The sequence below is a fragment of the Rousettus aegyptiacus genome, unplaced genomic scaffold (assembly GCF_014176215.1).
Source record: "Rousettus aegyptiacus isolate mRouAeg1 unplaced genomic scaffold, mRouAeg1.p scaffold_m13_p_3, whole genome shotgun sequence".
NCBI classification, from domain to species: Eukaryota; Metazoa; Chordata; class Mammalia; order Chiroptera; family Pteropodidae; genus Rousettus; species Rousettus aegyptiacus.
Window position 1 is genome coordinate 8993955 of NW_023416306.1, and position 27899 is coordinate 9021853.

The 27899-nt window shown below is 52.9% G+C and overlaps 1 protein-coding gene across 1 annotated transcript; it reads right to left on the reverse strand.

The window, feature by feature from the left end:
• Nucleotides 1–384: 384 nt before the first annotated feature.
• Nucleotides 385–20072, reverse strand: LHX2 (LIM homeobox 2). Its single transcript, XM_016137428.2, has 5 exons — nt 19204–20072; nt 17590–17792; nt 16267–16670; nt 10458–10663; nt 385–1282 (listed from the first exon to the last, which is right to left on the reverse strand). Exons 1-5 carry the CDS (start codon nt 19321–19323, stop codon nt 995–997), a joined length of 1221 nt encoding a protein of 406 aa, XP_015992914.2. The 5' UTR covers nt 19324–20072; the 3' UTR covers nt 385–994.
• Between the last annotated feature and the right edge of the window lie 7827 nt (nt 20073–27899).

Here is a 27899-nt window from a genome sequence, read left to right on the forward strand (position 1 = left end):
TGATCTCTTACTATTTGCCAGGGATCATATAGCAATGACAGTGGTGTTTGTGTGTGTGCGTGTGTGTGTGTGTGTGTGTGTGTGTAACATTTCAAAAAATGAGTCAGTCTAGGCTTTAAGCACATACGACGCTGTCTTAAGATTACCTCTCGTCTGTCTCTGCCTCCACTCCAAATTCCTTGAGGGTAGGGATTGTACCGATCTGTCCCAAAAGCCTGGCACAGAAAAGGGGTCCCATGAATATTATAAATAAATATTTATAAAGTAGTATAAATAAATAGTATAGACAAATAAGGAAGACCCTGGAATTTATCTCCAGATTTCAGTAAGACTCTTCTTAAGTTCTATGAATTTCACGGCCCACTAGACAGCAGCGGCACGGACTAGTTTCAATAAGTGGTTTTATTACTGGTTAGATTTTACAAATTCTGATATTCGAACAGACTTCCACCTTAAAATTCTAAAACAACAAAGCGACCATTGGAAGGGGTTTGATTTTTTTTTTCCTTTTTTTTTTTTCTTTTTAGGACTATTCAAAGTAACAAACTTTTTTTTTTTTTTTTTTTTTTTTTACATTTTTGCTCTGGTCATAAATATACAGAGAGAAAAAGAGGGAGAGAAAAATGAACAGGTCGTCCAAAGCATGGAGATAAAACAGTGTTCCTAAGGCACGTGGCAGTCTTTGAAAATACAGAAGCTCTAGCCAACTTAAATTATTCGTTGTTTCTCCTCGCTCAGTCCACAAAACTGTACAGTGACACAAATGTTGTGTTGCAATAGATCTTCCAAGTAATTCCTCGGTCCACACCGCTTCGTCAGCCGGACGCACAGTTCTCTTCTTCCTCTGTTCCCAGGCGAGATCCTAAAATGTGGTTAGTTAGTTGCTCAAAGCCTCTATTTTAAAATACACTTGGAATTCAACTAAAGATAATTTCTTTTTTAAAGAAATTGTGGGGTCAGGGGCAAGGGGGAGAGTGGGGAGGGGCGCAAGTCATTAGAAAAGGTTGGTGAGAGTCGTTTGTGAGGGGCTGTGAGGCTCGTGGCCCTCCAGGTTGCCAGGCACAGAAGTTAAGACGGACGTCACAGTTGGCAGGGTGGGGCTAGTCAAGTCCGTGAGGGTGGTGGGCGTGCTGGAGGGGCTGAGCGAGGCGTTGGAGAGCTCCGAGGCTGGCCCGGACGGCGTCCCTGTCTGCAGCGCCGCCTCCGTGGCCTTGTCCACGCCCGTGTTTTCCTGCCGTAAGAGGTTGCGCCTGAACTTGGCCCGGGCGTTCTGAAACCAGACCTGTGTGGGGTGAGAGGGAACGTTTTGCAGGGCGGTAGCGGGGTGGGGGATGGGAGCGGGGGTGGGGGTCGGGAGGAAAATTAAAGGGTGACCATATTTTTCTCTTAATAAAATAAAAATGTCCTTTTCCCTCATGGGCTAGTACTGTCAGAAGGTTCTGGAGCCGAGTGACGCCCTCCAATATCATAGCCACTGGCCACATGTGGCTATTAAACACCTGACATGTGACTAGCCCGAATGTGACTAGTCTGTAGGTGAAAACGTACGACCGATTTGAAGGTTTAGTATGAAAGAAGAGAAGGTGGACTGTCTCAATAATAATCTTTATGCAGGTTACATGTTGACATGATAACCTTTTGGATATACTGAGCTTGACAAAATATATTCTTAAAGTTAATATTGCCAGGTTCTTTGTGCTTTTTTAATGTGGCTGCTAGAAAATTGTAAATGCAAAATTACGTATGTGGCCATGTCGCATTTCTTTTGGACAGTGCTGTTCAGGGAGGTTGGTGCACACCCAATCCTGATCGTTTTCCACAATTTTGAGAGATTCATTTTTTCAGCAGTCGCCTTTAGGCACGCAATAGATGCCACGGATGCTTGTTGGTACAATTTTTGAAGCGCTTCACGGACACTAAGTCTGGGAAATACCAGAATGGTGTTAAGAAGACGGAAGTCAGTCGATAAGGAGTTACTAAGAGAAAGCAGACATGGATCCTACTCCCCACCACCATCAGCTGAAGCCACCGGTGTCCTGGACCACTGGGTGTCGGGTCTCAGGGACGGGTGGGCAGCGTAGGGACAGCTGTCAGAGTAAAGCGAGGCCAAGGAGGCTGTGACCTGCGGACTCCCTCTCCCAACTGGCCACGTCCCAGCATCGTTTATGAGGGCGGTGGGGCGGGTTACACAGTTGGAACTGAGCTTGGTGTGAAAAGAATACCGGAGAGACAGAACAAGGGTTTACTTTCATTTTTCCTGCAGCACAGATACACGCACGTATCCACACCTTTGCACACGAGCCTATACACACTCATGAAGATGAGCACAGAAACTCATCAACACAGACCCAACGCCCACCCCCACCCCCAGTATGCCCAGCCATCTAACTGCACGGAGCTATCCGGCTATACCCAAGGCTCCTGGAAGTATTTTGGGAAAGGCTTAGGAAATCCAGGCGACTGGGGGCGGGGGGGGGGGGCTGTATCTCTCAAAGAAAGAAGCCTGAAAGGCAGGGCCCCCTCACTTCCCTTTGCGTGAGGAAAACACCCGCCAGAAGCCTCCCCATAAAACACAGGGCCTTGGGGGATTCTGCAGATTCTTGGGTGTCCAGTTGCGTATTTCCAGATGTGCCTGCATCTGCCTGTCTTCACAGTGTCTCAAACAGGCGCGTATGGGCCAACGCCTGACCCCACCCTCCCCTGGGGACCACCCCAACTACAGGGGCCTTGTGGCCTCACACCGCCTTTTTGGTGGCCTGATACAATTTGGGTTCAATTAAAAGCACAGCCGGGAGAATCTCGGAGTGAGGAGGGAGACACAGACCCCGGGAAGTCAGGAAACAAAGCTCTCTCCCCACACGCTGGATCTTCCCAGGAAGAAAGCCCAGTTTCCCTGGCCTGGAGCCCAGAGCAAGCCCATCACCTCTTCTGGAGGCCTGCAGATAAGCCCAGTGCTTCTAACCCGCCCTTCACGTGCTCTTCTGGAGATGGAGGGCCCTTCCCTGCCCAGCCTGCCGGAATCTACAGGGCTGAGACTCTGTGACCTGCTGAAGCCCAGGAATGGCCAATGGAGAAAACAGACAGAGAAAGCCCCAGAGGCCCTCAGAGAGAGGAGGTGACTTCCCCGCTCCCGTGGCAGGTCAGATGAGGAAGGCTGGAGCCTTAATGTCACCCTTTGCCACCATCTTGGCCTGTGTGTCTATCGAAGAGGCAGCTTGAGCGGGGAACCCCGGGGGCGGCGCATGGCTCCTGGGTGTGGGGCTCCGAGCCCTTGGGAAGGACTGGAACCGGTTAGCTGCCAGCTGTATGCCATTTCTCCATCATCGCCCTTAACAGTGGTTTGTAAACGAGGACACTATCTTCCTTTTCTGCTTTCCTAGATCTGAGGCATTGGAAATCCGGTGGATAAAAATCAACAACTCAACCTAAAAGGTGGCTGCTGTGGGGTTTCGTGTTGGGTTTGTTTTTCACCTTCAGTGGGGCTTCACCAGAATTCTCTCCCAGGTATGTCAAAAAGTCCCCTCCTGGGCGGTTGTTGGGGCAGGGAGCCTGTCTGAGTCATCTTCGTATTCCTGGGGACATGGCACAGGGACCGGCAAAGGTTAAGAATGAATAATATGCATTGAGTTAATAGTAATAACGACACAACATTCAGGGACCTCTTACTATGTGCCAGGCATCAGGTCACTCTCTACCATGCACGGTCACAGGCAACCTCCATGATGAGCCAGGTAGGGGGATCATTATCACCGTTTTACAGATTTAAAGCCAGAGAGGCTCAGGGAGGTGAAGGTTGACTAGGGTCACACAGAGGCCAAGCGGAGACTGGAATCTAGGAATCCAGGGTTATCTGCCATAAAACATCCATGTTCTCCCTACCACATGCTCCTGAATGAGTCGGTAAGTAAATATATGCATGCATGAATGAATGAATGAACGAACAAACGAAAAAATGAGCAGAGAAGTAACTGTGGTACAGTGGAAAGAGGACGGTATGGAGCTTCCGTTCTGGTTCTGCTCCCGACCAGCTAAATGACCGCAGGTGAGCCCCTTACCTCGGGGCCTGCCTCAGTTTCCCCACTTGTACAACAAGAGCATCGGACCCCATCGCATGAGCTCTATGGCCTCTTGGGGGTTCTGACAGGCTGGGATTCTAGGGAAGCTGCAATAAGAAAGGAGGCGATCTGGTCTCCTCGCTCGGCTTCTGAAACTGCCGGCACACTCTCTTCATTTGAGGGGCGTGCCTGGCCCGTGGCACAGGGCACCCCAGTAAGTCCCGGGTGGATGAGGGAGCCCACACTCCACGTGTCCTCTCCTCAGGCACCAGCTGGCCCTGAAGGCTGTGTTTCGCCTCACAAATCTCCTCCTGGGTCGACGAGGAAACCAGACAAAAGACAAAAGCTTCATGCCCAGTGGCATCAATTGTGACTTTTTTTTTTTTTTTTAATAACATCAAAACTAACAGCTGCATCCAAAGCGTCTGACTGGATGGGGCAAGGAAAGTCACAGCCACTCCACCCAGTTGAAGAGGAAATGTCTTATGACGAATGTTATGTGAGAAAAAAGAATTAAAAAATTATGTCCTTTGGTATTGAAACTTCATAACAAAAATAACAACAAATATTATTCACTCACTATGTGTCAGGCATTATCTAAACGGAGTTCTAACCATTTTACACATATTAACTTATCATAGTGACTTACACTTAAGCACTAATATTATGGCAAGGTGAAGAAACTGAGGCACGGAGCTCAACCGAAGAGACGGAGCTGAGGTGTGAACTCGGCAGGCTGGGTCCGCGCCCTTACTCACTGCTTCTAAACTGCGCACCTGGATTTTCGGGTTCCTGCGCTCTTACGTGGGTGATTTTTCCCCTATTTTTCTAACCTGTCTATATGATGGCTCTATTATTTTATAAAAATATAAAAGGCTTTAAGGAACGGAAAGGAATAAGCACTGGACTGGACATCACGAGCCCTTGGTTCTAGCCTCAGCACTACACCTTCTTTGCTGTGGGGCCTCAGGTGGGTCGCTCCACCCCTCTGTGCTTTAGCTTCCTCCCTTCTAAAATACCAGATTCAGGCTCAGTCACCTTGGAAACTCCATCCAGCTTCAAGCATCTGCGACGAGATCACATACTCTCCACAGCCCTGTGCCAACGACAGGTGGAACAATGCTCACTCTCCCCATTTTACAGGTGGGGAAGCTGAGGCTCAAAGAACCTCCAAGTGACTGACTCTCATTTAAACCTCACCTCCTCAGGGAAGCCATTCCTGACTACCTCCTTTACCAAGTCGGGTCACCGTGTGACGTGCTTTCATTGCAGCCCTGTGTTCATCCTTCCTAGCACTTCCATTTTATTCTTGTTGAGAGTTAAGCGAGGGTTCTGTGGCCACATAAATGTGGGAGCTGTCAGAGTAGACCAAACTGAATCTCCTCACCATCTCAATGTCTTAATGTTGACGTGCTCTGATCTCCAAGACAAAAGACATACTCAGCCTTTCGCATCTCCCAAACTTACTTGGTCCTGGAATCATTCAAAAAATATTTTTTGTCACGAGACAGTTCACATATGAAGAAAAATGAAGAGACTAATCATATCACTGTTTTGATTACTTCCACAACACCTTACGCCTCTGCGTCCCCTCTGGAGTACATGTTCCAGCGGGCTCTGTTCACTGTCTGGGTCATGGCTCGGTCCTCGGTGCCTCCCTCCCCACCCAGAATGTGGCAGAAGGCCAGCGTATTTGTCGAATAAGCGAGTGAACAGGGGAAAGCCAGCGTTCTCAGCTTCTGAGTTCTCACACGGATTAATGATGACTAACTCAACATCTGAAAAATGTTTTTAAACTGTTAGTGGTTACAATGTATTTTCTTTCAAAGGCACACCAGGAACTCCTAAGGAGACCTTCACCCATCCAAATCAATCAGCTCACCACCCCCCTCCTCAAGCCCAGAACATCTTAACAGTCTGCCTTCCTGGCCCTCCCCCAGGAAGGAGGCAACTCAGAGAGACAGGATGTGCTGACAAACGGTCTCCAAGCATCTGCAAAGCTTAATGTCTTAATGGACCTCTGTCCAAGGGGCCATTCTGTCTCCCGGTCACCTTGCCCACTGATGGAAAGTCGGTATTGTGATTGTCACACCGCTGAAGATGACAAATTTGAGCATTCTCTATGCATTTAGGACTTTACCATGGGATTCCTGCTTTCCTACCAAGACATGGCATCTCTGACCCTCTCGTTCCCCCTCTCCCTTCTGTCCTGCTGCATTCTGCAGCTGGATCCAAGGTTGGGGAACCAGTCTGTGCACGAAAGAGCTACAGAATCAGACCCATCTGGGGTTGACTCCTAGCTTCATCGCTTACTATCTGTAAGACTTGGGGCAAGGGTCCTGGCCTCTCTGAACTTCAGTTTCCCCATCTGCAAAACGAAGGTAATTAAACTTTTTAAGTGTGTGCAAAAGAGGCTGGTAGACCGAATGAACCCTGCTATGTAAATGTGCACGAAATTAATGTACGAGTCCCTAATACGCTTTATAAATTACACTTTATCTCATTGACTTGTGGCAACGACCTAGTGAAGTATTATTATTGCCTTCCTTACACAGCAGAGGCCACTGAGGCTCAGAGAGGTTAAGTCACTTGCTCAGGATCACTCCAAGAGTAAGTGGGAGAGCTGAGTCTGGACTTCACTTCGGCTGACTCCAAATTCCAGGAGAGCTATTGCGTCCCAGGATTACCACATTGGTGGTACTTATGCATTACAGATTCCATACCCCCTACACACACACACACACACACACACACACACACCCTTCACACCCAACACTTCTGGGAACACAGCCTCAACCTCAACCTGTCCCTGCCATGCATTCTCTGAAGGGCTGAACGGGACCACAACCTGCAGGGGGCACCCAAGGCCTAGTACCACTCGGCTGGTGTAGACTAGGGATGAGGAACCATTTCACCGGCACCTACTTTGTACCAGCAGGCACCATGCCGGAGCCTTCCCATTCATTGTCTCAATCCTCAGGAATCCTCAGGGTACACACTATTATCATCTCCATTTCACAGATTCGGCTCAAAGAGGAAAAGTTAAAGTGCCCAAATCAAACTGCTGGTAAGTCTGAAAAGATCGGAACCAGGCCGTTACCTTCTGAAGCCATACCACCAGCTGCCCCAGCCAAATCGGCTTCCCTCCCATCTCCCCCAGCTGGCCCATCAGCGGTCAGGCCGCCTGGAAGAGAGCCCCACCACTGCCAATGCCTGGTTCCTGTGACCTCAAGCAAATGAACTTCATCTCACTATGTCCTAAGCTTCTCATCTATGAACTGGACAGGAATATATTAAGGTAAAAGGTAGACAAGTGGATGGAAAGACAATGCTTTGCAAACTACTGCCTAATCATAGGCAGTTGTGCTGTTAGGGAACATTAAAAATTTGTGCAGGAGACTTGGAGGTCTGAGAGGAGGGAAGTGGTCTGGTAGCCTTACAGGTATGACTGCGCCCACCCACAATGACACGCAGGCCCCAGATGATACTCGCACCCAGAGGCAGTCACTGCTGGGTTGGCTTAAGGGAGAAAAGAGCAATGCCCACTGATCAGATGGGTCCAGCTCTGCTACTTGCCAGCAAATGTGTGACCAGGAGCAAGTGGAAATCTTTTGGGCCTCAAAGTTCTCATTTGTTCAGTGGGGGAGAAGGCATCATGAGACCTGACAGTGAGGCTGTCCATGAACAAATGTATTTCATAGGCCTTTCAAAGTACCTGACACATAGTAGAGCACATAAACATTTATTGATTAATAGACACACAATAACGGTCAGTGTTTTTCTCCCTAAACTAGTCCCATGCCCCTGGCCCTATGGTAGAACAGTTATGCAGGTGTGAGTGGCCCCGGCTCAGGATTCTAGGGAAGCATGGGACATGGCAAGCATCCACCCAGGTCCCTCAGGCGAACCCTTCCTCACATAGGGTAGCTGATCCCTCCCCTGGTGTCCCACAGAACTCGTACTCTAACCTATCACACTATGGGAAACTGAATGCAGGTCTGTCTCTACACCTAACAGGTGAATATCTTCAGGAACAGGACTGCGGTTCATTCATCTCTGTGTCCCCAGGGCCTGGTGCCAATAGATCCTGGTCAGATGAAAGAATGGGAGATAACTATGCTAGGCATCCGATTTGCTACGAAATCCGGTAACCAAGACTCACTAAGGCCAGAAGACACTGGCTTCTCCCTCCAGATTGAGACTCGGCTGTGGGCGCGTGCTCTATTTAACCTAGGGGACTGAGAGAGAGTTACGCACCCTAATGGTGCCCATTTTACAGATGAGAAAGCTATGGCTCAGAGAGGGTAACTGATTTGTCCCCAGACACATAGCCGGCAAGTAGAGGAGCAGAACTAAACTCAGGTCTCCCTGAACCCAGCTCTGCCTGACTCCAAGTCCCTGCTCCCGCCTGTGCCTGCTTCCAGGGCCTGACTCGAGGAGCTGCCCCCACCAGCACACCAGAAGGCCATCTAGATAAGCGAAGAAACAAAGTTTCCTACTAACCAGAGAAAGTGCGGCAGCCAGGGAGCCTCCGTCGAAATCGCCTGGGGCTGAGGAACTAAGGGGATGCCAGGGAGGGTCCCTCCAAGAAGGTTAAGTCCGAGGGAAACAGACGAGGGAGATCGTCTGCTCAGGCCTAAAGGACCCCCGCTGGCAAACCGGACTCAACCCGGAGGGAGGGGTAGGGCCGGCGCTAGAGCGCCAGGGCCGGGGGCGGGCCCAGAGAGGCGCATCAGCACCCCATTGGCCAGTCCCCGCGTCCCTCGCTACGTCTCTGGAGCCTCTCGAGACCAAACTGTCCCAGACCCGCTCACGTTGCTCAGAGGTTGGGGCAACCGGGCCAAGCTGGCCTGCGGGCCAGGCTCCCGGGTCCCGAGATCTGCAGACCCTCGCCCTTATCAAGTTCCATCCCGCCACCGCTGTCACCCACAAACTGCTTGCTTACTTTTTTTTTTTTTTTTTTCCTGATAGATTCACAGAAAAACTTAGGGCCGCAGCGCAGCCCTCCTTGTCCATCGCCTCGCCGTCACCATCACCCTCTTGGCGCTGCCCCCACCCCGCCCTCAAGCCCGCACCACCTGGAGCTGGAGGTTGGGTCAGACTGGCCTGGACTCGAATTTCAGCGCCTCCCCTCCTGTTTTGAGCCCGTAATCAAATTACTTGATATGTTGATTTTCTTACCCAAAAATGTGCATTAGTATCCCTACAACCACACATTCTGAGGAATAAACTGGTTAGACTCGCTATAAAGGGAGATAGTCTCCCACCTTACCATTGTATGAATGGGGACGCTGAGGTCCAGCGACCTGAAAAATCATTCATCTTAGTTAATATCAGTGAGTCGATTAATTTAGTTAATGTTATTCTTAGCTACCATCCACTGGGCAGTTAAGTGTCAGACACTGTGGCAGGCTCATAATATTGTCTCAATGGCTCTTCCAATAAGCCTGAAGAGTAGATGGTTTTTTTATGTGTCTGTTTTGCACTGAGGAAACAGGCTCAGAAGAGTTAAGTGTTTTGCCCAGTAAGTAAAAGGAAGAGCTGAAGAGTTGAGAAGTAGTGGCCTGAAGCTCAGCCATGAGTTAAGTTCACGTAGGAGCCTGGGACTCCCCACACCGAACTTTTCAACATCTTTGGGGGAGCTGAACAGACCCTTTGGAAATCTGGTGAAAGCCCTGGATCCTCTCCATCAGGAAAGCATCCTGATCCATAGACAAGTGCAAGTCTGCCCAATTTCAGAGGTGCCTATGTACTTCCTCCAGCTCCCTGCGGACAGACCCAGGAGAGCCTCTCCCCCTCCCCCGGCCCACCCCAGGGATCTGCCCACATGCGCTCACTTCACCAAACCTTGCTTCTGGGAGAGTCTGAGAAACAACAAAGAGACAGAAGAAAAATCTAGAGAGAAATGGAAAGAAAGAGAGAAACCAGAGAGGGCAAGTGAGGAGCAAGAAGCAGAAAGAACTACTGGTTAGCAGCAGCTGCTTGAATGGGCCTCCTGGGATGAGGGGCCAAGGCTGGGGTGGGGGGGCCGGCGCTGGATTTATCTGAGATGTTTGAACCTTTTACAATATGAACGTATTTGAGTGTCACTTGAATAAATAGCAACTAAGAATTGTTTACCAGAAAGGAAAGAGACTGAGTGTGGAGACAAAGAGGGGTACCACACACAAAACAGGAAAAAATTGAAGGAGAGCGAGGATGTAAAGCTAGGGGGGAAAAAAAAGACTGAAATACGACGAATAGAGACAGACGGAAGAGATGGAAAAAGAACGGGAGCCGTAAACAAAGAGAAAGGCGGGCACAGGGCAGAAGGTCCTCCCAAGGCCTGCAGCCGGCAGAGGACTTCCGCCCCAGATCTGGGCGGATGCAGATGCCCCCACGCCCAACCTGGTCCCAGCTAACCTGAAGGACCCGCTTGGTGAGGCCCGTCTTTTGCGCGAGCTGCTTCAAGTCCTTGGCGTCGGGGTTGTGGTTAATGGCAAAGTAAGACTTCATGGTCCGAAGCTGGTGGTGCTTGAAGGAGGTGCGCATGCGCTTCGTCTTCTGGCTGCTCGGGTAGGGCTGGTCGCGGTCCAGGTGCTCCGCATCGTTCTCGTTGCAGCTCAGCGCTGGGGAGGGGACGCAGAGGCGGCAGGTGAACCTCCTGACTCGCCCCCCACACACACTGCCTAGTCCACGCCCACCCCACCCGCCACCCAAAGTTTCTAGCTCCGCACCACACTGCGTGCCCGCACTGCACTGAGACACAGATTTTATCCCCATTTTATAGATTTACGGGGGAATTTGAGGCCCCGGGGAGAGTGACCCGCCCAGGGCCACTCAGCTAGTAAATGCTGGATTCAAACGCAACTCTAGGAGAATCCAAAACCCATTCTGAGCCACCATGTTACAATAATAATAACACGAATAACAACAGCAGCAGCTAAAACTTGTTGATGGCTTATTCCGCTCCACGTGATGTGCTTTACAGGAATGTTCTCCTTGAATCTTCAAAAGAACCCTATGAGCCAGGCAGTATTTTTGCCTTTTTTACTGACGTTGAAACTGAGGTTCAGAGAGAGAAGTCACTTGACTGAGGACCCAGCAGCACAGAGACTCCAGAGACCACACTCTTTCTGCTTCCCTCTGCACTCCCTAAGGAGGGGGCTGTCACCCGTCTCCCCGAATATGCCTGGGGCAGGCACCTGGAAGTCTCTGACATCTGTCCACTGGCTTTCATTTCGTCCTCATCAGTTTCCACACCCAAAAGTACTGTACGACTCCCCTGGGCCAAAGGCATTTGCCTGAAGATCAGAAATTGTATTTTGTAGTTTAATCTTCACCACTGCCCTGTGGGGCAGTTGTTTCCCAGTTTTACAAATGGGGTGAATGAGGCAGGGAACTTAAGCGATCTTCGCAAATCTCACAGACTGGCAGAGTTCTAACTGGAAAAGGAAGGAAGTTGGAGGAAGAAATCAACACGTATTTGACACCTAGGATATGCCTTTGCTCAATGGGTGGCTGTTACTATTCACCCCATTCTACAGATGAGGAAACTAATGCTAAGAGACATGAAGCCACGTGCACATGGTAACGGCTGAGCCTAGATTCATTACTGTAGTCCTTGCCTATTCTTTCCACTACACCACCAAGGCAGGCAAAGATGAAGCATGACTGTTTGGGGAACCCATCCCCATCCAGAAGGGGCCCAGCTGGGGTCTGGCTGCCAGTGCCTGGAAGGCACTAGGAGTGGGGGACAGGGGTAGAAATCTCAGCCTCAGTAGTTGCTTGGCAACCTGGAAGCTGATCGGGACACCCGGGATCCCTCTCCAAGATCCCCTCCTCACATCCTGAGCCATTACACACATAAGATCTTACTTTGGGGAAAACCTCATGAGAGATTAATTTGGTCCCCCAAAAATGGGCAACTGGGAATATATCTCATGCCCTATCACATGCTCACAATAGAGCTGCCAGATTTAGCAAATAAAAATACAAGTTTCCCAGTTAAATTTGAATTTCAGGTCATCAATGAAAAAAATTTTTAGTGCAAGCATGTCTCGAGTATTGCACAGGACATATCTATACTAAAAATTTCTTTGTTGTTTACCTAAAATTCAAATACCACATAGTATACACTCATACTAAAAAATTATTCGTTGTTTATTTAAAATTCAAATATTGCATGGGATACACTTACGATGAAAATTTATTTGTTGTTTTCCTCAAATTCAAATTTAACGGGGTGTCCTGCATTTTATCTGGCAACACTATCTCTAAAGTTCTCCTGCTCTCCCAGTGGCCTACTCCTCCCCTTGCCCAGGTGGGAGTAGCCCCCTGAAGAAAGAATTTGCAGGATGCAGGTCAGGTCTCTAACCTTGGAGCAGTTGGCAAAAGGCTTCATCTCCTTATGGGCCCCTTCCCACAGGCACCCAAGTCCCCCGCCTGGGCTGCATCCCACTGACAGTACCCAGAGCGAAGAACAGGGTTCCAGCAATTTAAAGGGGAACAGAAAATGACTCCGAATGGGATCCATGGAAACTGCCCTGCCCCCTCTTCAGGGAGCGACCCTCTCCTTGCCCCCAGTCCCCAGCTCCACAGCAGGGTAGGGCAGGCCTCCCCACAGGGGATCTCTGGGCCTATCTCTCCGCCCAGCCCCCGCCTGGGCCTTGCTGCTGTTAATGAGCTCCGTGGGGACCCCGGCGCCCCATGCACCCAAGGGACCTGCCCTGAGAGCGGCCTAGATGGAGGGAGGCACTTTGGGGGAGGGAGACAGAAAGGCCAGAGAAAGGAGAGAAAGAGGCAGAAGTAGAAAGACCAAGAGAATGAAGAGAGAAAAAAGGAAAGGAGGTAGAGAGGGAAGATGGACAGAGCCAAGGAAAAAAAAGAGAAGAGACAGAGGAAAAGAAAGCAGTGGAGACGGGAACCAGAGAGAGAGACAGCTACAAAGACAGAAAGAAATCAGGAGAGACACAGAGCAAGCCTAGGGGACAGTGAGGCCCGGGAATAGCGGGGCGGGGATGTGTGGTGGAGGGTCCAGGTTACTGAACTGAATCCCCGGTCTCAAGGGGTCCCTGCAGGGAGGCCTATTCTGAAGCTGTTACTAGCGGGGAGTGAGGAAAAAGGGAAAAGGAGGGAGAGGGGGGGAAAAAGAAGCCGGCCCTAGGTAGGGAGGCCGAGGCTGCCCGCGGCCAGGGCAGGGGGCAGTGCAGGGGAACAAGGCCGCGTGGAAGTGGCAGTTGGGCCGAGTTTTGGCCTGTGCCCCACGCCTCCTCACTCCCGCCCCCGACGCCCGGGGCGGGTGGAGATTCCCCAGGATCGGATCCGGGGAGGAGCGAGGGGCCGAGGGGAGGGGGAGGACCAGGCTTTCTCTCTCCGGTTTTTTTTTTTTTTTCCTCTCAATTAGGCCGATTCAATGGAGCTAAAGAGCTCGTAAAATCATGAATAATTTACTCGTGATCTGTTATTAACCCATCGGGTTTCGAGCTCTTGTCGCTGGGACTGAACCTGTAATCAAATCTGACTTCGCCTCATTTTACTAAAGACGAGATTGTAGGTTCAATTGTCTAAATAATGGATTGGAATCAAATCAGTAATTATGCCGCCAGGCACACACACACAAAGCTGGGACTGGGGGAGGCCCGGGCGTCCGGCAGGTCCGCGCGGGACTCCCGCGGCCGTGGCGCGCAAACCCCGGGGCCAAGCGCGCGGCCCCGGCCTCTCACCCGCCCTGGCCGCCTTGTCCGCACCGCCGGCCCGCGGGGCAGCCCTGCCCGGGGCTGCAGGGAGGTTTCAGTTCCGCCTCCGGGACCCGGGCTGCACTCTCCGACCAGAGGGACAGCCAGAGGAGGGCCGCCGTGGCCACCGCCCCGGAAGGACTTGCCGACCTGCGGCCCCGCGGCTCCGGCTGCTCGTCCCCAACCCGCGCACTGGCGCACCGACGGCGCTCCATCCCGCTCTGCCGGAGCTCACCGCCCTTAAACAAGGGCTCTCCCCCACCGCACTATCCCCCAGAACGGTGGGCTTTGCAAGAGGGGTCGATATGGCAGGGCTCCTGGGTACGCGACACTCGCACAAACAAGGTTGTGTCTTCACAGTCAGAAACGCACACACAGACACTTGCCAGGACACGCCGCCCGCAGACGCACTCTCCACGGTACCCCCTTTTCCAGTCCCCGCAGCCCCACGGCCCATGCTGTGGCCATTCCTCTCCTGTCCGCGTGGAGAGAGGACAGAGGAGGACAGCAGCCAGACCTGGGGAGGCCTGGCCCAGCCATGCGGCCAGAGAGGTGCCCTCTTTTCCCAGCCTACTCCCGGGAGTCCCAAGTAAGCCAGCCGCGTAGCCACCGCGGACGCGCAGCGCCCGGTTTCAATCAGTCCAGGAAGCCCGGGGCCAAGCCAGGCCAGAGACGCTCACACGGGGAGAGATGGAGGGAACAGGGCGACAGGCGCAGAGAGAGAGAGAGAGAGTGACATAGAGAAAGGGCAACCGAGAGAACCGAAAGGGGAAAAAAGGAGAGAGGGGGGCCAAAGCGGAACGGAGATGACACCCGTGGGGAATATCTTGTGGAGGTGCCAGCTTCCCCGAAACTCAGCCTCGAGCCACATCTTGCTCCGTGTGGTGCAGCCTCGCCAGGGAACGCGGCGGAACAGCAAAAAAAAAAAAAAAAGGCACAAACACGTCTCTGAATTTTCTACCTTTCAATTACAAACTCAGTTGCGAACCTGCGGGGCCGGGGGGAAAACAACCCCGCTCCCCACTCCATGGGCCCAGTGGCCGGGCGCCTGCTGCTTCTTACCAGAGGCCAACTATACTTGATACACGGACAAGGCTTTTGTTTGAGGGACCTGGTCTAAACTCGGTCTAGTCTCTTTTCAGGGCGGTAGGAGATCAGGGATGGAAGTTTTGGAGAGTGGTATCTCTGGCAGAGCCTTCGACAAATCTATGATCCGCCCGCGTGGACTTGCCTGAGGTCACTTCGCCATCTACCAGACTGGGGGCTTTCCTCCCAGCTGGACACACTGAGACACACACCCCCCATGATCTTTAAAGAAGCAATTTCGTTGGAGCGAACAGGAGAACCCCTTATTTTTCTCCCCAGACAGCTCGGATTTTTAAAGATCAAAATAACCCTGATTTCTTCCCCACCGCTGCCCTGCCCTCTCTGAGAAGTCCTGGGTTTGTTTTGCTTTGTTTTGTTTTGTTTCCACTTGTGCATTAGACTAAGGGGAAAAGGAGGAAGAAAACAAAATCCCAGAATCCGATTCTGCCGCAAACGAAGGAAAGAGAATAACAGCAAATAAACTCTATCTGGTTCAGAAGCCCGGGGAGTCATAAACCTTTCCGGGCCGTGCAGACTTCAGGCAGATGTTGACGGTTCAATTTGCGGGGCCCCAGAACCTCAGCAGCTGTCCTGAGCCGAGAGGGGCGCGGGAGGGGGCAGAGCCTCCCCCAGACCGGCCCAGGGTTCAAAGACGCCGGAAATGCGAAACGAGCCCGCCACCCTACCCCGGCGCGAGGCCAGGCCTATCCCGATCCCATTCCCCAGGCGCCGGCTTCCGAGGGTCGCAGCTCTCATCCCAGCGCCCCGCTGGCGCCGGGAACTCCAAGGAAGGAGCCCAGGAAAAGCCGAGACCTGGCGGGGCAGAAGGATCAAACCAAGGATAACGAGCTGCTCTTGCTCGAAAGGCTCCTGGGCCCAGATTTCCCGGGCCTTTCCGCCTTCAGCACATTTCACAGGACCCGCCGCACTCCACGCCGAGCTCGGTGCCCCCAGCCACCGGCAGTCCTTTCCCTTGGGACCCTCATTGCCCCGCCTGGCTCAACTATCTGGCTCATCTATCGTCGCAGCTCCCGCCGGCAGCCTCGCCAAACCAGAGCCTGTTTGGTGCGGGCTCCACCTTGCTTTCTTTATCCTTGTACTTTCTGCCCAGCAAAGTGAGGGGAAGACTCCAACCAAAAAGCCGCCCCTAAAAAATTTCTCAGTGACAACACTAAAGCACCCCCTGGTCCTGCTACAGCTGAGGCCGTAGAGTCTGGAGCCCAGGAGGCTAACGTGCCCCCAGCCAGGTCCTACGGTGCTTAGGGCTTGGGGAAACTAAGGGCTAGAGTACACAGAGTGCCATATATACAAGTGTATGTTGCACACTGAGATTCACTCCGGCTCGCGGGGGTGGACGCCACACACTCTTCCCCAACCCGACGGGGGCGCTGGGTGCGCCTCGCACTCACCAGCGTTGTAGGCCGCCAGGTCCGCCCCCGGGCCGGGGCTCTTGCGCTTCCTCGGCCGCCCCTTCTGCACTGTGCCCACGCCATTGTAGTAGGGAAGACCCAGCGGGTTGGCCCCGGCTGCGCCCAGCCCCGCGCTCTTGGCTGCGGCGGCTGCGGCTGCCGCCGCCGCCACGTCGGCATGGTTGAAGTGCGCGGGGTACTCGCCCTGAAGCAGCGCCTCGAAGTGCAAGCGGCAGTAGACCAGGCTGTCCTTCATGCCGAAGTGGTCACCCGTGGTCAGCATCTTGTTACACGTGGTGCACGTGAAGCAGTTGAGGTGATAAACCAAGTCCCGAGCCCGCATCACCATCTCTGAGGCTGAGATGCCCAGGTGGCAGCGGGCGCAGCGCTGCACAGAGAACCGCCTGTAGGGACCATCGAAGGAGGGACTGTGGGGACACACGGTTGGGGACCCCCATATTCCTCCTCCAGGTGCCGCTGCTGCCAATGGGGGAAATCCCCTCCTCAAGATGTTCAACCTGGGTCTTAACTTGGAAGATGGGGGAAGAGGGGATTGGATTTTGGCCCACATTGGGTCCTACCCCGAAATAGAGTGTCCTTAACTATCTTCATGCCTACAAAGGCTACTACTTTACCCAGAGCCTGAACAAGCCCTAGGAAAGCCTTTGCTTAGGAGTGGGGGAGAAACCCCCCACTTACCCTTCCTGAAACTTTACCCCTGCCCTCCACACCAGTGCCTGGGAATCCTACAGACCTTTGTAATTTGGAAGAAACACAGAGACAAGGAGAGAAAGAGGAGAGAGACTATATAAACAGACCCTACCCCTAAACCCAGAGAGGAGAAACAAGGAACTTGGAGTCTGTAAGGATTCCAATTCTTTAATCCTGGCCAGCTTTCACTCCCATTACCACCAAAGACCCGGAAATGCCCCCATCCAATCCCCCAGCTCTCCCTCCAACTTTGTTTCACACCAGCTCAAACTGCCTGGGTTTGTGTGTGTGTGTGGGGGGGCTGTTCCTGTTTCCTCTGGTTGACCCAAGAAACTTCAAAGAGAAAAGGATGCGAGGACCCCCAACCCAAACAGTTATGGTCTAAGCTCAAAACACAGCAGCTTCTGCTTTTCTCTGGGTCCCTGTACTTCACAGACCTTTCCAAGAGTTCTCCCAAATTGCTGTTTATCCCCCAATCCATGCTGGCTTGGAGAAGGGAGGACCTGAGTAGGGAACCCTCCCTTGGGACTGGAGAGAAAGGAGACAGGCAAAACTGCGTCTGAGATGGGGAGTCCTGCCAGGCAGTGGGTCCCGCCTGAGGTGGGGGGCTACCTGTAGTAGTCTTCCTTGCAGTAGATGCTTCCATCCTTGCTGAAACAGGTGAGCTCCGACTCCAAGTTGAGCTTGCACTCACAGCACTTGAGGCAGCGCATGTGCCACTGTTTGTCCACCGCCAGCAGGTAGTAGCGGTCGGAGATCTTGCCCCCGCAGCCGGCGCACAGCGCAGCGCGGTCACTGCTGATGGACGGCATGGTCTGCGGAGGGAGGGAGGCGGGAGACGGCGGCGCCTGCGTCAACCTGCGACCCTGCCGCCGCAGTAAAGCCGCGCAGCACCCGTGGCTTTCTCGGTAACTCCGGCTGGCCCCAAAGGCGGAGGAAGCGGCCAGGGTGTGCGGTGTGCTCTCTCCAACCCCAAAAGCCCATATCCGGGAGGCTCAGAACCCAGGCCCGCCCGCACAGCTCAAGCCGGCCACAGGCCCAAGACCAGTTGCTGGCCTGGATAGATCTCCCACCGATTTCCCCACCTTCCTGTCCCCTCTGCGCTTTTCCCAGAAATTCCCGGGCTGTCAAGCCCCCCGTCAAGCCCTCCAAAAGCTCCTCAAACTGTTTCTTACAGGAGCTTCTCGGCGGGGCCCCCAGAAGGGTTAAGATGACCTTTAAAAGTCAATCCCCACACAGACTCCTCTCCAGAAACGCAGAGGAATTCCTGGCCCACAGTGATCTCTGGGTCCTTTTTAGGCCAGGGCAGGTCGCAGGTCCCAGAATCCTGAGAGACGGTGAGTGGGATCTAGAGGCACCCTTCAAAGTCTCGGAGTGCACAAGACGCCCAGTCCAAATCTTCAGCTGTGCCGACAGGCTGGGACCGTTTAACCCAGGAAGAGGAGCCTGAAAGTCGGAGGCACTGGGGCTGCCGCTTTTCGAGCTGAGAAACTTTGCCCGTGCTCCCCACCTCCTCGGCCTCTAAAGGTCACTTCTGGGCCCAGCTTGGGCAGCGTCTACTGGTCTGGCCCCGAGGGAGGTCTGGGGCAAGGAATGGACTCCTTGGGGCTGCGCCGGCGGAGCCAGGTGTGGAGATCCGAACGGACTCTCCTTCCGCGAGAGCCAGGCCGAAGCCTGAACTTCGAGCCCTGGCCGGGCCCAGTCGGGCGGCCAGGAGGCCCTGGCCACGGTCAACGAAAAGCGCTGGCCCAGAAGCTTTCAAGCCCTGAAATTGCGCTGGGGAGGGAACCCTGATTTCCAGGAGGCGGGAGTCTCCCGCCCGAGCGGTCCGGAGCCCCAAGCTCCCTTCTCCGAGCCGCCAGCGGCCAGGGCCGAGTGGTGGAAGAGAATGCGGGGACTGGCGACCAAAGAGACCGACTGAGAGAGAAGAGAGCCATCTCGGGCAGTGAACAGGATTTCGCTCCCACTTCGGGAGAAATGCTCTCTTCCACCCTCCGGGTCTAAAATTTAGATTTCAACCTTGTTTTCTCCCTCTGCCCCAGCAGCCTGGTTTGCCCCCCAAATCGAGAGCTACAGGCCTTGAACCCCATCCGCGGATCCCCAGCGCTCAGTCCCGTGCCGCACGAAGAACGTTCCTCAAAGTGCCCCCAAACTTTGGGGAGCAGAGGCGCAGACCGACACGACCCCGTCCCAGCTTTCCGCCCCGGCCCGCGGCCGTGTGCCTACCGTCTCCGTGTCGCCGCGGTCGATGGCGGAGCTGATGGCGGGAGCCTCGCTCTTGGCCCTGCGGTCCATCTCGTCGATGACCCCGTGCACCTCGGGGCCCGACAGACTGTGGAACAGCATCGCGGCGGGACCGGCGGGGCCGGGGGCGCGGCTCCTCCGCGGGAGGGCTTGCCCCCCGCCTCAGTTGCCTGGCGCTCCCGGCGCTAACGGGCCCGGTGCATCGCCACCGCGGCCCCGGCCCCGCCCGAGCTCGGCTGCGCCCCCAGGCCGGGCTCCGGGCCCCGGGCGCCCGCCGGCCAGGACGCCTCCCGCCGAGGCTCGGGGGCAGCTACATCGCGGGGCGCCTGGGCGGCGGCGCCAAAGCCAGGGTCACAAGGGCACGGGGCTGGGGGGAAGAGGGCGGGAGACAAGGGCAGAGGTCGGCGCCCGCCGCGGGCGCTTTCACGCCGCGGGCATTGCCGGCCCGGCTTCGGCGCCCGGGGCGCAACGCAGGAGCGCAAAGTCTGCCCGAGGCGGCGACGGCTGCGGTCGGGGCTCACCCGAGAGCGTCTAGGTGCCCGGGGCGGCTCAACTGCCTGGACCTTTCCTCTCCCTGGGGTTCGCCCCCAGCCTAAGGCGACCCGCTTAGACGTTGGGTGGGCGACTGGAGTACGGGTTTCTCCAAAGCCAGCGAGCCGAGCCGAGCCACCGGGAGAATTGACGAGGAGGAGGAGGAAGAGGAGGAGGAGGAGGTGCAGGAGGAGAAGGAGGAGGAGGTAGAGGAGGAGGAGAAAAAGGAGGAGGAGCAGAGTGGGAGGAGGAGTCGTCAGCCGCGGGCCCAGCCGCGCGCAATGCTCTCCAAGAGCGCGCCGAGCCCAGCCCCGGCTCTGCAGTCCGCGCCAGCCAAGCGTCCGCGCCTTTTCTACAGCCGCGCCTGACATCACGTCCTGCCGCCGCGCCATTGGCCGCCCGGCACCCCGGGCCCTGGCAGCGCGTGCTCCAAGAAGGCGGGAGACCCGAGAGGGAGGGGAGTAGCAAGAAGAAGAGAAGAGCCAGGAGTTGGTGGGAGCTGGTGGGCGAGGCTGGAAAGGAGGAGTGGGAGGGAGGAAAGGGGGGAGGGGGGGTTGGAGTTTTTAAGCTACAAACAGTTTCCTGTGATTTCTTCGGGAAGGAAAATTAAACCCTTTCTCCCGGCCGTCTCCATCCTGAAAAGGCTCAGCCACAGGATGCTTGAAGAGGTCTCACTCAGGTCTCCCCTCGTTCCGGAGCCGCCGCCTCGGGCACCGGCTGGAGAGGCCAGGGAAGGCAAGCCGGGGGCAGAGCTACGGGAGCCCTCCGCTGCCTCCCGCCCAGCTTGGCCTTGGAGCCAGGCTCTGCGCCCGGCAGGCTGCCTGCAGCCACGCAGGCCTCCTGGGGACCCGGTCCAGCAAGAGAGGCAAGAGCTTGCTCTGGAACTGTGACTCCTGGGGGAGGGGGCCGGCCAGCATATTCCCTCCCCAAGTGAGCCAGGGCCTGATTTCTCGCTCTTCCCAGTCTCTCTCCAGCCTGTAATTGGGTGCCCTCACATGCCTTTAAGAGCTAAGCATCGGTTCAAATCCAAGTTCTGCCATTTATACACAAACGTAACCTTAGGCAAGTGACTTAACTCCCCTTAGCCTGTTCTGAGCTTTCCAGTGGGGGAACAACCCTGCACATGGGCGTGATGAAGTTAAGAGATCATGGATGTAAAATGCCCGGAACATAGGAAGCACTAAGCAAATTCTTTCATTGCTCCTTCCTAATTCTCTCCATCTCCTACTAAAAACTTTCCCACTCGGAGATACATTAGGAGTCAGTAAGATTCTTAAAGACCACAGGCCCGTTCTCTGACCACTGGGTGCACGTGCTGTAATCCCAGGTCCAACCAGCCGCCTGGCTGCACCACTTCTCCAAGGACCAACAAGCAACCTGGCCTGGCAGCTAATCCCAGCTGGTAATCCCAGTCCCCAGACTTCAAGCTTAACCTAGAGTCTCTTGGGGACTCCCTGAGGGCGAGACCCAGGTGTGTGGTGAAGTCGAACTTAGAAAATAAAAAATGATTATAGAGGGAAAACTGAATGAGCAAGTCAATGACAGACTCTCATCTCCTGGGTCTGCTTGGAGGCAGGTCAGTCTGAAGTGACTTACTTGCCAGGAGGAGGTAAGGAGCTAGCTAAGATGTGTGAAGTAAGTTTATCTTACAGGGCAGAGTTGAGGCAGCACCAAACCATACTTCCCACATACCATACATGACAAATATATATGTGTTTATAATGCCCAGGCACTTGTGTTCATGTGTGCAAATGCACGTGTACATCGCCATCAGCAAAAACACAACCAGCAGAAAAGTAGAGCTAGGGTCTGCACGTTCACATCAAGTATAAGTAAGTGTCCAGTGCCAGGCAGGGGGAGGCATTTGTAAAGCGGGAAATTGCAGTTATACGTGCAATTACATGCTCAGGCGATTCTACCTAAATGCCTGCGTGCGCTTTCTAGGAGGCCATGTTTTGCGTATTTGCGAAAACTCTTCAAGTTACAAGAATATGTTTATACGCTGCACATGCACAGATGCCCCAACGCGAGGTAACGACTATAAACCCAAAGATGCGCGTGCGCGTGTGTTCACAGAGCTGTGTGCTTTGGCTCCCGCACACGGCCCGCGCCCGGGCACGCGGACGCCTACACAGACATGTTTTACTGACGCATCTGGGGCACTTTCCCCCCTCCCCCAAAGAAAGTAGGGAATAAAAGTCTAATCTGGGAGTCACCGGGGTTCATCTGGAGGTCGCCCAAGGGGTAGAAAAAAAATTTGTGACGACGCTGGAGCGGTTGTCCTTGGTGCAGCTCAGCGCCGGGGCTGGATGGATGCAATACGTTTTTGAGAACTCGAGGGGCTGCCGCAGGAGCTGGGGGCGGGGGGAGGAGCCCTCGTAACTGTTGCCGCGGGCTTCCCAAGAAACGTGGAAACACACCCTGCGGCTCTTCACTCCCCCCCCCCCCACACCATACTTGTAAGCACACGATTTCGTCGCCACCCCTCTGACCAGCAGCCCACACAGCGCTGACCGACCCCAAATTCCCTGGCAGTCAGGATTCCTGCCGAACGCGCCCGCCTGTTTATCTCTCGGTGTCAGGCTCGGACGCGCGCCGGGCTGCAAGAGGCTCAGCTCAAACGCATCTCCCGCCGCGGAGAGGGATCTGGGTGCCCGGCCCCGGGTTTCAGAGTCCGGGTAACTTTGCTAATCTCCCTCAGCGGCTGGGGGACAGGACACAACCGCTGAGCCCCGTCCGCGGAGACGAAACAAGGAGAGGAACAGGCTGTAAACACACGTCCTGACACGTGAGTGACATTTACACGGTGCGAGGAGCCGCAGCCGAGGGGAAGGCAGGGGTGGGGGGAGCAGGCGCCCGCAGGTACAGGGAATGTTTGTGGGCGCCGGAAACAGCGGTCCCTCGACGCCCCTCCCCCAGAGCGGGGAAAAGAAGCCCGAAGTCCCTCGAACCCGCATTTTGTGGGAGGTGACAGGTGAACCGAATTCAGGTTTGGCTACTCTCGCCGCTGCCTACCTCCCCACCATCTGCTTCCTCGCAGACAAGCAGACCCGGCGCATAATGAGGTAGCAGCCTCCAGCCGGCCACCGTGACTAACTCAGAACAAAAGCGCTCCCTCCACGCCTCTTCCAACAAAGGGGCCACCAGCCCCTGCGCTCCCCGAAGGCTGCGGGGCTCCCGGCTGCCGGCTGCGGGGCTGCGGCGCGCAAACTTCCCGGGGCTCTCGGGGCTGCCGGCGCCACCGAGCCGGGGCCGCGGAGGGAGGAAGCACATGCCGCCCAGAGAAAGTGAGGCCGGGCCGGGCGGGGGAAGAAGGGGCGGGAGCCGGGGAGCCGCGGAAGGAGGGTGATTGATCAGTGCGCTGTTCCCGGAGCTCTGTCCCGTTATTAGAGGCGGCCAAAGCAGGGCCACGCCATAACCTCCGAATCGCCAGCTAATTGACGCTGCAGGCAACTACTTCATTGTGCGTGCTGGTTTTATGTCTTCATAGCCGGTGATTGACAAGGTGTAATTAGTCATCTCACTCGGTGATAAACATGGGCACCCTCCTCCCGCGGCATCAGGCCGTGTGTACCAGCAGAGGAAGCGATAGTTGACGCTGATATACCATTAAATCAAAATGAAGACGTTCAGAAGTGTGTGTTTGCTGTGACGCTCTGATGGTTTATTTCTCAAATACGGCACCAACAGATTTACTTGATTTGCAAGTTAACTACAACATTAACTGGTTTTATTTATTTTGCCTCTTCCTTCCTTTTCCTAGGCAGGGATGTTGCTCTTGGAGAATGTGAAGACAGTTTGCTTCTTGACAAGCGAGCGAGCGGGCGCCCAGATTTTTGCAGCCTCTCCGGAGTCTCCCCCGAGGAAAAGGCAGGCGGAAAAACCACCAGATTTGGGAGCCACCAGGGGAGGATTCCGTACAGGGAGAGCTGCTCTCCTTGGCCCCAGACCTGTCTGCCTTTGGGCACTGGCAATAGATGACCTGAAACTCTGAAGATGGGGCTGCAGACTGGGGTTGGGGGGGGGGCAGGGAAGCCTCTTGGATAATAACTGCAAAGAAGAAAGAGGCAAAAACGACATTTCTTCCCTGCCTCGAAGCAGAAAGGACTGTTTTCTTTAAGCTGTTGGCTGCAGTCACAGGGCCAGTTGCCTGCCTCCGTTCTGAGTGTAATGTCTTCTGTTCTCCGTGCTGCACCGTTCCACAAATTATACTCTTTGCTCGTAGAAGTGGGTCTTGCTTAGGAAAGCATGTATGTGTGTGTGTGCGTGTGTGTGTGTGTGCGCGAGCGCGCGCGCACGCACACGTGTATAAGTGCCCCTCTATAGGGAGGCTATTCCTAGAGGTACTGGTTCCTCGGTCCAGAAACCTGGGCGTTTAAATTTTTAAAAGGGAGGGAGCGTGGCTGGTTGGACTCCTTGGGATTGCTATATTCTGTCTTGGTCCTAATTCTAGTTAGAGAACGGCAGGGACTAAACAAAGCCACCAACCTCTGAAAGTCCACTTCAAGGGCATCACACGTGCCCCCCAGCACCCCTCCGCCACAGCGGGGTATGCTTCCTGCTCTTTCCCCTCCTCTCTAACCTCTGTCTCTTGTTTGTACAGTGGAGGAATGGCGATTCCTTGCCACTACAGGAATGTAGCGTTGTGGACATCTCCAAGAAGGGATGAGGTGATGTGAGTCCCAGGGGGTGGCAGGAAAGTCCTATATCCTCCACAAGGATCCCCGCCTCCAGGCCTGTGGGCTCTGTTCAGCAAAGGTGGGAGTGTGTTTTATTGATGTGAGAACCTGTCAGCGGCAAATCAGCTCAGGCATAGCTATCTCTTTCTGAAATCAGCTCATTACCTTGGTCACACCTTACCTTACAGAAAATCTGCTGGTCACCACTACGGACGGACAATAAAAATTAGCCAGGCCTTAGTTGTTTCAAAGAGGAACCCTATATCTGTGGATAGATAAGTGGCTTGGCCTGTCTCAGGCAGAGAGGGAGCCAATTCCTTCTGCTCTCTCTGCAGTGATCTGAACAATTCTGAAACTGCCTTCCTGGGCATCAGCTGAGCAGGTTGGGGAACTAACCAGGGCCCTCTCTCCAGGGCCCTGTTAAATGCACTGAACTTAAAATGAAACACGAAGTGTGAGTTTCAGGTTTGAACATGATGCATCAGGAAACCTGGAGGTTGGCAGCTCTTTCCCTCCCCTCTGCCTTTCGGTAGCAGGTATTAATATTGTATTAAATGTTATGAGTAAGTGAGGGCTTCGGAGAGGAATGTGCTCAGATGCGATTTTGTCAAGGTTTTTATCTGTGATTATGATTCCAGATGTAGAAACTCCCGGAGGAGGGAAATGAGGGGCTGCTGGCATGTGACATGTGTTTTAAGGTGTTTGGCAGTGTTTCTCAAAGTGGTGACAAAATGTTCAATTTTATTACAGGGAATCGGTAAAGGAAATACGAATACTAGGTCAGAGATTGTTCACCTCGGCAAAAGGATTTACCATTATTGATTAGGGTGGGGAAAGTTTGTATCTGGGTCCCCCTTAAATCACATTGTCAACAATGTAAATCTGTCAGGTCGGATTATTCTTTAAAGAAGAATTTGTAGCAATATATGCAATAACTAATTGCATCTCCCCACCTACTAATTTCCATGCAAAGATGTAAATTGCCCTAGAAGCAAAAATAAATAAATAAATAAATAAATAAATAAATAAATAAATATTGCAAAAAGATGTCAGTTTTTTTTCCCAGCTAGTATAACTACAGCAATTCCTTGAGGGTGATGTCTTTTTAATCTAACCCAGAAACTACCCAGTCCTAGAAGAGCCATTTTGCTAATTTTGCTTATCTAGCTGCCTTTTAGTTTGAAGCACAAATACCAGCATTACTTTCTTCACACAGGGTACCACGTTTTGCTCAAAGGAGAAACAAGAAGATTTTGCAGGGAAAAAAGTGAGGATGAGGGAGGAAGCAGATGAACTCTGGACTAGCTGACAATTCTTGTATCTACATGCACTTGAAACTGGAAAAATGTCCTACCGCAGTCCTTCTTTCAAAGGCATCTTTGCCATCGCTCTCTGACAACAGGATACTCCTAAACTCTATTTCTAAGGAAAGGTTTCTCATAAACCTTTTATGAGCTTCACATACACTAAAATGACGCAAGTGCCCAGCCAGCGCTGAATAGACTGGAGGTGGGTTTGGTAAACATTTCCACAGAACAAAAAGAGGGTTTTTTGGCTAAAGATGCTGGCTGGACTTGGCTCCTCTCTGGGTCCCCAGTCAGAGGAGAAGAGGCGCTACACACTCACTGGAGAGGCATTGTTGTACTGATTACCCCATATCTAGCACGCCCAGTACCATCTCTCAGCCCTGTTCAGGAAGCCCACACATATTCGGCCCCAGCCTTTCCTTAATCTGGGCTAACGAATGTTGACTTGGGGCTTCCCAGCCACTGGCAGTATTTTACCCACACAAAAGATACTAGGCTTCTAGTATAAATGGTACCTTCCCTGGAAGTAAGAAGGCACCTCTCCTCGGAGGTGATGTAGGACCTGGTACATTTCCGAGGGGGACAGTGAAGTTGCAGAGGACGGAAAGTGCATGGCCACCATCTCTCATTCTTCCCTTCCGGCAGGACCCTTCTTCCCCAGCCCAACTTTCCACTGGCCCGGTTAGTACATCTCTACTGCTATTTGGGAAAGCAGCATTGTCTCTTGAGGTGAGGAACAGTCATTTCCCACGTATGCTACAGCTGAAGCCCAGCCCCTCGCCCCTCCCCCATTTTTATTCTTCCATTAATTAAAACAACTAATGTCCCATCGATTATCTTTACATGAATGAAAATCATTACAGGTATATGGGAAATTCTGTTTGCTTAAGTCTTCACACTTTGATTTTCTATAGACTCATTTTCTCAAGCATGAAGAAATTCAAACAAAACAAAAACAAAAACAAAATCTCCTGACACTTTGCAATAAAGCACAGAGACTAGTGGTAATGAGCTTGTGCGATCTCTTGCAGGAAGAAATGTTCAGATGGCCTCTCGTTTTAGAGCTGAATTGTACTATCTGGTAAAAGATTCTAGACAGTTAAGGCAAACATTGATAGGTCACCAGACCCAGGTTTGGAATATGAGTTTGTGTTGAGTCAGATGAGCTCATCCAAATTTACTTTTAAGCTATCGTGTCAGTCCTTGAAAGTTAAAAAAAAAAAAAAAAAAAAAGGCAGGGGACAATCAGCTCTATTTGGAATTTCCCAGCTAGTTGGCCATTTCAGCTTGCATCTCCATTTCTGGAGGCTGCCATAATTAGAGCGATCTATTTTGCATTTACTTCTCTTCGCAAGCACTACATTATTCACTCTTTCCTGTGCTTATTAAACAGTGCCACCTGCACCAAATTCAACAAAGCTCTTCCATCAGTCAGCCCAGCTAAGGATCCCAGACCATATATTATCATTAATTGAAGCTCAATTGAATAGTTGACGATAGAGGCATGAGTAAAACCAACACATTTTCTAGGTCCTATTTATAAAAATATTTTAAGCAAAAAAAAAAAAAATGTCTTCCCCCAATTGTCATCTTTTACAAACCCATTTCATTCTCTCTGTACAGTAATTCAAGCAGCAATTAGCAAGTCTTTTAATTAATGAACTATTTCTTGTATGTCACCAAGGTGCCCCCAGCACAAATGTCCTCCTTCATAAGGTAGTAGCAAATGCAGTCAATATTTTGTCAAGCAAAGCCTTCGAAGCTGACCACCTCGATAGCCCTAATACCATAAAAAGGACCTGAAAGAGCCAGAGGCAAGGCTGGGAAGCAGAGAACAATTTTCGGGAGACTAGCCATGGAGAGTCTGAATCCAGAGAGGGGAGTGGCAGAAGGAAGGGAATGAGAGACAGAGAGGGAAGAGGCAGAAAATGAATGTAAATAGATATACAGTGGTTAAAAGAAGGCAAAGTTTCTAGCAAAAATGGGACCATCCAGCTATATTATAACACGCTCTCCATCTAAGTGCTGGTGATGTGCACGTTTTTAAGAGCCTCAAATCTCACTTTGCCTTGTTCTTTATAAAGCTTCCTGCTTTGTTCGAAATACTGCTTATCTCTGGCATTGTCAACAGCTCTGCATCTGGGAGAGATTAATTAAGTGA

Excerpts from the sequence above, each read along its gene's own strand:
- LHX2 (XM_016137428.2), bottom strand. The coding sequence starts at position 19,323 with ATGCTGTTCCACAGTCTGTCGGGCCCCGAGGTGCACGGGGTCATCGAC. Across the intron at positions 17,793-19,203 it reads ACCGCGGCGACACGGAGACG|ACCATGCCGTCCATCAGCAG; the intron begins GTAGGCACACGG and ends CTCCCTCCGCAG. Across the intron at positions 1,283-10,457 it reads TCACCAAGCGGGTCCTTCAG|GTCTGGTTTCAGAACGCCCG; the intron begins GTTAGCTGGGAC and ends CACCCCACACAG.